General features: G+C 51.8%; 1 protein-coding gene across 1 annotated transcript; it reads left to right on the top strand.

The window, feature by feature from the left end:
* Positions 1–1,329: 1,329 nt before the first annotated feature.
* On the top strand, positions 1,330–5,511 carry LOC115093754. The gene is made up of 3 exons (XM_029605969.1): positions 1,330–2,053; positions 2,486–2,892; positions 4,922–5,511. Exons 1-3 carry the CDS (start codon positions 1,959–1,961, stop codon positions 5,509–5,511), a joined length of 1,092 nt encoding a protein of 363 aa, XP_029461829.1. The 5' UTR covers positions 1,330–1,958.
* Positions 5,512–9,226: the final 3,715 nt, after the last annotated feature.

The following is a 9,226-nucleotide window of genomic DNA, read 5'->3' as shown; positions in this document are numbered from 1 at the left end:
CGGGAATGGCCTGGCCATGCGGTCAGAGGACCTCCCCCGAGTCGTCGGCTTGAGCGCTGCCGGGGAGGGGTCCTCCCCACCCGGCAGGCAGCCCGAGCAAAGCCCTTCGTGGGAGAGCCGCAAAGCAGCTTGACTGCAGAGAAAAAAAGCTGCGAAGTGAGCTAAAAATAGCTGAACTGTCCGGTGCTGAGGAGCAGAGGCAGGAGAATGAACCCTGCTTGCTCCTTAGTTAAATAACAAAGCTACCGAGTGAAAAACAGCCAGCCCTTAAGCTGAAGTGCCCCAATCCTCTTTTAGTTTATTGTTTTTTACTTTAGAAATGCAGGGGAATGAGCTTCCCTGCTGGCACAGCCGGGGAATTGAGCGCGTCCTGGGAGCTAGTGAGGCAAATGGCAGCTAAATGTGGGGAGGGACTGGACCACCAGTATCACCCCAACAGAAGGTTCACCGGGAAGGGAGCCTAGGCTGTATAAAAACAAGGGGTTAAGCCCCCCAAGAGCGATGAGACAGTGCTGTCTCCTGAGAGAGACAGAGCCTGTTCAAAGTCTGACAAAGCTGTCATCTGTTTTTTTTAATTTAAAGAGAATAAAAATACTTGCTTGATCTGACAGAATAAAAGAAAGGAAACCCAACAGGGCAAAAGGCTAAGGAATTAAGCCAGGGAACTGCAGGGTGAGCTGCTGGCATCTGCTGGAGACAGACAAATACTGAAGGGCTGCAGGGTAGGCTCTGTCCTGATATAGGATACCCTTTCAGTTTTGGTCTGTCTCCATCTGCTGGACAGGAGGCTCAACCCACGGTCTGAACTGATCTGGGTACATACAGGGAATGGGTATTATGTGATGTCTGCTGTTTTCAAATATTTTATTGGTGTTTGGAGAATTGTTAATATTTTTAAGAGTTTTTAATTGTTAGATGTTCTGTTCATCAGCTCTTTTGAAACATTTATTCATATAGTTTTACAACTATAAAACAGTGAGGGGATCTATGTAGGAATTATGAGCTGATACAGTGGGCCAGCAAGTCCTATTCATTCAGCCCTTTCACTTCCCCATCTCCAATATGCAGAGCACAGCAAGAGCCAACCGCAGAGAGCTCAAAGCTTGTAAACAACCCCCATTGCTTAAAGACAGGATGTCTGCCTACAGGCAGCTGTTAGCATGGAACATACGTATAAAGAAGCAGCATTGCTCAGATGCTGCGATAGTAACAGAGGGAAAAGCGCGCGAACGGAGGCCAGGGGGGGGGGGGCGGGGGGGGGGGGGAGAGAAGGTGTGGGAAGGTTGTGGAAAGGGGACGTGGGGGGGGGAAGGGATGCAACAGTTTGAATAGAAGGGGCGTGATTGGAAGAAAGGGCGAGACGTCAGAGGCAGGGACAGTTGCAGAGCGAGAAGCTGCGGGAAGGCAGTGGAAAATTGTGGCGGCGGAAAAAACTTGGAAACGTGGGCGAATTTTGTCAGAGGAAGGTCCGTGGAGGATGGCAAGTGTTCTGATTCGAGGCAGCATGAGGAGAGTCGGCGAGAGGAAGTGCTTGCCTCTGAGCCAGGGTAGGGCGGGGGTCGGGGAAAAGAGGTAGGGCGGGCCCGGTGCCGGGCGGAGGGAGCACCTTTCCGCCGGGCAGGGGTATCAGTCAGCCAGCGGATGACCCGGTGCGGGAGGACTGTGTGGTGTTGGCGAGTTCGGGCGAAAGCGGGCCGGAGGCGGAGCCGGAGTTGGCGGCGACCGGGGAGGGATGTAGTGACGACGGCTCCAGTGAGGGCAGGTTGCCCGCGCCCGCCAGATCGGTGCAGGAGTCCAGCAGGAGAGAGTCCCTGGGTCGGCGAGAGCGGGGGAAGGGGGAACGTTGGGCGGCGGAGGACATCCGGCAAGGCGGCCCAGGCGGGCTGGAGCGTGGAGAGGAGGCGGCGCAGACATCTTCCAGCGGTGCGTGCTCCAAAGGGAGAGGATGGCCACGAGAGATGGTGTGCGAGGCAGAGGTGCAGCGTCGGAGCGAAGGGAGGTTCGAGATAAAGGCAGTGGCGACAGATGGAGCAGCGGATCGGCGGTCCGTGAGGTGAGGCAAGCGAGTACGAGAACCCGGCGGAGAGAGAGAAGCGTAGGAGGAAGGAAGTGGAGTGTAGTGAGTGCTGTCGCGGCAGGGCCAGGGTACGAAAGGTGCAGAGAGGAAGCAGGGGGGGGGCGGCAAAAGGGGGTTCGTAGGGCACAGCGGAGTAGGTGCGCAGCAGGGTTTTGGGGGTGGAGGGAGTGGAGGGTTACGGGCAACGGGGGGGGGGAGCGTGGGGGGGGTTCGGGGGGGCGTGGAGGGCGGATCCGGTAGGTAGGGGTTGGGCGCTGGAGGGGGAGGAGGGCCAGGGGTGGGCAGCTCAGGCAGGCTGGGGTGGGGAGCCGGGGAGGGTGGAAGGACAGGGCCGGGGGTGACGTGGATCCGAGGTGCGGGGGGAGGTTGGGGACGCTGATGCAGGTGTTAGTCTGTTTTGGCATGCAGACACAGAAGGTGGAGGAGCACGGAGGGAGGAAGGAAGGCAGGCCTTGATGACGGCCACCGACATGAGGGTTGGCTCGAACATGCAGGCGCCACAGGTGGTGGTAGCGGGGACAGAGCAAGAGGAGAAGCGGCGAAATCCAGGATCTGGGGATCGATGGAAGGTAAAAATGTGGGCGGTGGAAGCGCGGCGGAGGTGTCCGGTACGGCCAAGAAGCGCAGGCATGCCAGCATGTCGAGCGATAAGGACAGTAGTTCATCAGATTCCACTTCGTCAGAGTCCAGTGGCAGCAGGCGGGGCCGTCGGGTAGGCATGGGGCCGGCGCAAGACATGGGGCACCCGGCATTAGCGTCTCTAACCGAGTTGTGGGAAGGAGTGCCGGGCAGGATACAGAGGCGTATTAAGAAGCGTAAGTATGTCAATATCTTTAGCTTGCTGGAGGGGCGTAGGGGAGGCAGGAGAAAAAAGGGGAAGGGTAGCAAGAAGAAGAGGAAGGGTGAGGTGGGAATGAGAGTGACAAAGAATATCGTAAACTGGGTTAGAGGTTTTTTACGGCTGGCGAGTGTAGTGGGTCATTACCGGCCTGACCAGCACGGAGCATTGTTAGCTTATGGGGATAGCATTCTGGGAGCCTTCCGGGATTATGAGGGTTGGGCGTGGCTCAACTATGAGGAGAGATTCAGGGAAAAGATGGCCGGTAATAGGTTTATGTCGTGGGGCACGCAGGACATCAATTTATGGTTGACTCAGATGACCAACAAGTGTGGAGGTGTGGCAGGGGGAAAAGGGGGAAGCGGGAGTGGGGGGCCAGGGGGGGAGGCAATGACCAGTGGGGCAGGCGTTGGAGGGATTAACCAGGCACAAAAAAGGAAGTGGGGTGAGGGGAAAGGAGGGAAAAGGAGCTAATATGCAGGGGGACGTGTGTTGGAGGTTTAACAGGGCAACGTGTTTGTTTCCAGATTGTAAATTCAGGCACGCTTGCGCTACATGCGGGGGGAGTCATCCTAGCGTGCGGTGTACCCAAGGGGGAGGCAAAACAGGTGACAGGATGGGCAAATAAAAAAAAAAAAAAAGCGGTAACATGTAAAAAAAACCAACAAACAATTAATAAATAAATAAATAATTATAATTAAAATAATATTGTACTACTACAACGGTTACTGGCTGGGGGGGATTAGTGACAGAATTTGGCACGGGGGGGGGGGGGACAGCAGGGGGTCAGGGGGCGGCGGGAGGCCTATTGGAAGCTGGTAGGGCGGAGGCACGGGCTGCTACTGGGCTACGTGGGGGAGGGGTAGGGTAGGACGAGGAACAGGGGTCAGGAGCTTGGGGACGGGGTGGTAAAGTCAATGTGACGTTTTTTGTTAGCAGATGATGGAGCGGGAAGTGACGAAGGAATGCAGGTGAGACCGAGGACAGCGCGGGACGAAGAATGGGCGCTCATTCGGGCGTCGGTGGCTCCGAGTACATGGTCTGCGTACACTAGAGGGTGGGCGGTGGTGGGGGAGTTTGTGAGGGTTAGGGGATGGATGGGGGGAGCAGTGCCAGAGGAGGTCTTAGTGGAATATGTGGTCGGGGCAAAGGCAGGGGAGTGTCCTTGGCGTCTACGCGATCAAATCTTTTGGGTTTCGCCTTTTTCTGTAAGTTGTGGGGGGTAGGGAATCCGATGAGTAGCTTTCGGTTGAGGAAGGTGTTGAGTGGGTGGCAGCGGGAGAGGGGTAGGGTGCAGGATGCGAGGTTGCCGTTAAGGTACGAGGTCTTAAGGCGGTTAGGGGATTGTTTGCCGGGGGTTTGTTGGTCTAGGTTCGAAGTGGCTTTATTTCGGGTAGCTTTTTCGTGGGCGTTTTTCGGGGCGCTCCGGGTTAGTGAGTTGGTAGCTAGGTCGGGTAGGGAAGGGGAGCAGTCGGGCATCAGAGTGGAATGGGTAAGTATTAGTGAGGAAGAGGTTGTGCTTTTTCTGCCTAGGTCCAAAACGGATCAGAGGGGACGAGGAGCGACAATTCGGTTTGTACCCGCGGAGAGTGAGGTGGTATGTCCAGTACGTACGGCAGTGCAGTATGTCTGTATGCGGCCTAGGGTGGCGGGTCCTTTTCTGGTGCATGAGTCGGGAGCGGCACTGACAAAATTCCAATTTACGCAAGTACTGCGGTTAGGGTTGGAAGCTGCTGGTAGTGACCTGCGGCGGTTTAGTTCCCACTCGTTTCGGATAGGAGCGGCTACGTCGGCGGCGGAGGCGGGGATACCGGTTGGGGGCATTAAGAGAATCGCGAGGTGGGCATCCAAGGCGTACCAGCGGTATGTGCGCATGGGTTGGCAGTAGAGCGATGGACTAGGGGACAGGTGAGCGGGGTTAATAAAAAAAAAAAAAGGAGGACGGACAGGGAGAGTAGGGTGAACAAATGTTTGGATAGGATGTGATACTAATGTTTCTTTTGCAGTTGAAAGGGGGTGGAGAGGCGGCCTGAAATGCGCCTGGATCATGGGCCATTCGTTCATTCATCGGGCTCAACGCAGAGCAATGAAGCGGCCTTACGGAGAGCACTTGGAGTTGGACCCTTTGGGGTGGAGTGTGGCCTGGTTTAGCCGACGCGGTATGGAATGGGACGAGTTCCTACAGTTTGTGGTGCAGCGAATTGACTTGTTGGGGGTACCAGACATGTTACTAGTGCATTTGGGTGGAAATGACGTTGGCAAGAAGACGTGCAGGCATCTGTTGACCTGCATTAAGAAAGACTTGGCGCAAGTGTGGATTCGCTGGCCGACAGTACGGTTGGGTTGGTCCGATATTATCGTGAGGTTGAAGAATGCGGAGGAGCAAGTGTGGAAAAGCGGTGTTAAAAACCTGAACAAGCAAATGGGGAGGTGGATGGGGTGGGAAGGGGGGTTCTGGATACGGCATGTGTGGGCATGGAGTGGGGAAGCGGGGTTCTTTTGTGGGGATGGGGTGCATTTGTCCGACATTGGTATGGATCTTTTTAACCATACCATTCAGGAGGGGCTTGAGAAAGAGATTGGCAGTAGAGAGTAACGGGCCGCAGTGGGGGGGGGGAAAATGTTCGCAAGGGACCAAATTTTCCTGTGGCGGGTAACCCGAGCCCAAAGTTTTGGTTGTATGGGAATTGGGGGGGGGGGCTATTGGGAAAAGGGGCTAAGGCCCACGAAGCCGGGGGGGGGGGGGGGGGGGCTGCTGCATGGAAGACCAGTGAACCGCGGGGGCTAGGTTCCTGGTGAAAGCTGGCTCACGCTGTCACGAGGCGGAGCAGACTAGGGGTGGGGGGAAGGCAGTTCCACCATTAGGGGGCAAGATGGTGGGGCAAAAGGGGAGGGGCAATAGGGGGGCAGCAAGCGGGGTATAAGGGGGGGCGTTTGATATTGTGAGGGCTCGGGTTCGTGATAATAAACTGCGGCCTATTTTACTGCCAGCATGTGTCAGTGTCTTTATTGAGGGGTGCAAGGGGAGGTCAGGGAGGAGGGGAGGGAGCGCATGTCTTTTATCCTGCTGTTAAAAGAAGCAGCGTTGCTCAGACGCTGTGATAGTAACAGAGGGAAAAGCGCACAAACGGAGGCCGGGGGGTGGGGCCAGGGGGAGGGGGAGAGAAGGTGCGGGAAGGTTGTGGAAAGGGGACGTGGGGGGGGGAAGGGATGCAACAGTTTGAATAGAAGGGGCGTGATTGGAGGATAGGGCGAGACGTCAGAGGCAGGGACAGTTGCAGAGCGAGAAGCTGCGGGAAGGCAGCGGAAAATTGTCCCACCCTCCCTCCCTGTGTTATAAATATAACGTTGAAGGTTAAATGTTGTCGCAGTGTTGGCGGGTAACCCGAGCCCAAAGTTTTGGTTGTATGGGAATTGGGGGGGGGGGGGCTATTGGGAAAAGGGGCTAAGGCCCACGTAGCCGGGGGGGGGCTGCTGCGTGGAAGACCAGTGAACCGCGGGGGCTAGGTTCCTGGTGAAAGCTGGCTCACGCTGTCACGAGGCGGAGCAGGCTAGGGGTGGGGGGAAGGCGGTTCCACCATTAGGGGGCAAGATGGTGGGGCAAAAGGGGAGAACATAAGAACATAAGAAAATGCCATACTGGGTCAGACCAAGGGTCCATCAAGCCCAGCATCCTGTTTCCAACAGTGGCCAATCCAGGCCATAAGAACCTGGCAAGTACCCCAAAACTAAGTCTATTCCATGTAACCATTGCTAATGGCAGTGGCTATTCTCTAAGTGAACTTAATAGCAGGTAATGGACTTCTCCTCCAAGAACTTATCCAATCCTTTTTTAAACACAGCTATATTAACTGCACTAACCACATCCTCCGGCAACAAATTCCAGAGTCTAATTGTGCGTTGAGTAAAAAAGAACTTTCTCCGATTAGTTTTAAATGTGCCCCATGCTAACTTCATGGAGTGCCCCCTAGTCTTTCTACTATCCGAAAGAGTAAATAACCGATTCACATCTACCCGTTCTAGACCTCTCAAGATTTTAAACACCTCTATCATATCCCCCCTCAGTCGTCTCTTCTCCAAGCTGAAAAGTCCTAACCTCTTTAGTCTTTCCTCATAGGAGAGTTGTTCCATTCCCCTTATCATTTTGGTAGCCCTTCTCTGTACCTTCTCCATCGCAATTATATCTTTTTGAGATGCGGCGACCAGAATTGTACACAGTATTCAAGGTGCGGTCTCACCATGGAGCGATACAGAGGCATTATGACATTTTCCGTTTTATTCACCATTCCCTTTCTAATAATTCCCAACATTCTGTTTGCTTTTTTGACTGCCGCAGCACACTGTACCGACGATTTCAATGTGTTATCCACTATGACACCTAGATCTCTTTCTTGGGTTGTAGCACCTAATATGGAACCCAACATTGTGTAATTATAGCATGGGTTATTTTTCCCTATATGCATCACCTTGCACTTATCCACATTAAATTTCATCTGCCATTTGGATGCCCAATTTTCCAGTCTCACAAGGTCTTCCTGCAATTTATCACAATCTGCTTGTGATTTAACTACTCTGAACAATTTTGTGTCATCTGCAAATTTGATTATCTCACTCGTCGTATTTCTTTCCAGATCATTTATAAATATATTGAAAAGTAAGGGTCCCAATACAGATCCCTGAGGCCCTCCACTGTCCACTCCCTTTCACTGAGAAAATTGCCCATTTAATCCTACTCTCTGTTTCCTGTCTTTTAGCCAGTTTTCAATCCACGAAAGGACATCGCCACCTATCCCATGACTTTTTACTTTTCCTAGAAGCCTCTCATGAGGAACTTTGTCAAACGTCTTCTGAAAATCCAAGTATACTATATCTACCGGTTCACCTTTATCCACATGTTTATTAACTCCTTCAAAAAAGTGAAGCAGATTTGTGAGGCAAGACTTGCCCTGGGTAAAGCCATGCTGACTTTGTTCCATTAAACCATGTCTTTCTATATGTTCTGTGATTTTGATGTTTAGAACACTTTCCACTATTTTTCCTGGCACTGAAGTCAGGCTAACCAGTCTGTAGTTTCCCGGATTGCCCCTGGAGCCCTTTTTAAATATTGGGGTTACATTTGCTATCCTCCAGTCTTCAGGTACAATGGATGATTTTAATGATAAGTTACAAATTTTTACTAATAGGTCTGAAATTTCATTTTTTAGTTCCTTCAGAAATCTGGGGTGTATACCATCCGGTCCAGGTGATTTACTACTCTTCAGTTTGTCAATCAGGCCTACCACATCTTCTAGGTTCACCGTGATTTGGTTCAGTCCATCTGAATCATTACCCATGAAAACCTTCTCCATTATGGGTACCTCCCCAACATCCTCTTCAGTAAACACCGAAGCAAAGAAATCATTTAATCTTTCCGCGATGGCCTTATCTTCTCTAAGTGCCCCTTTAACCCCTCGATCATCTAACGGTCCAACTGACTCCCTCACAGGCTTTCTGCTTCGGATATATTTTAAAAAGTTTTTACTGTGAGTTTTTGCCTCTACAGCCAACTTCTTTTCAAATTCTCTCTTAGCCTGTCTTATCAATGTCTTACATTTAACTTGCCAATGTTTATGCTTTACCCTATTTTCTTCTGTTGGATCCTTCTTCCAATGTTTGAATGAAGATCTTTTGGCTAAAATAGCTTCTTTCACCTCCCCTTTTAACCATGCTGGTAATTGTTTTGCCTTCTTTCCACCTTTCTTAATGTGTGGAATACATCTGGACTGTGCTTCTAGAATGGTATTTTTTAACAATGACCACGCCTCTTGGACATATTTTACTTTTGTAGCTGCTCCTTTCAGTTTTTTTCTAACAATTTTTCTCATTTTATCAAAGTTTCCCTTTTGAAAGTTTAGCATGAGAGCCTTGGATGTGAACACTGTTCCTTTTCCAGTCATTAAATCAAATCTGATCATATTATGATCACTATTGCCAAGCGGCCCCACCACCGTTACCTCTCTCACCAAGTCCTGTGCTCCACTGAGAATTAGATCTAAAATTGATCCCTCTCTCGTCGGTTCCTGAACCAATCGCTCCATAAAGCTATCATTTATTCCATCCAGGAACGTTATCTCTCTAGCGTGACCCGATGATACATTTACCCAGTCTATATTGGGGTAATTGAAGTCTCCCATTATTACTGCACTATCAATTTGGTTAGGGGAGGGGCAATAGGGGGGGCAGCAAGCGGGGTATAAGGGGGGTGTTTGATATTGTGAGGGCTCGGGTTCGTGATAATAAACTGCGGCCTATTTTACTGCCAGCATGTGTCA

This window comes from Rhinatrema bivittatum, chromosome 1 (assembly GCF_901001135.1).
Source record: "Rhinatrema bivittatum chromosome 1, aRhiBiv1.1, whole genome shotgun sequence".
In the NCBI taxonomy this organism is placed as follows: Eukaryota; Metazoa; Chordata; class Amphibia; order Gymnophiona; family Rhinatrematidae; genus Rhinatrema; species Rhinatrema bivittatum.
The sequence above is the reverse complement of the archived record's forward strand: the minus strand, read 5'-3'. Positions and strand labels throughout refer to the sequence as shown.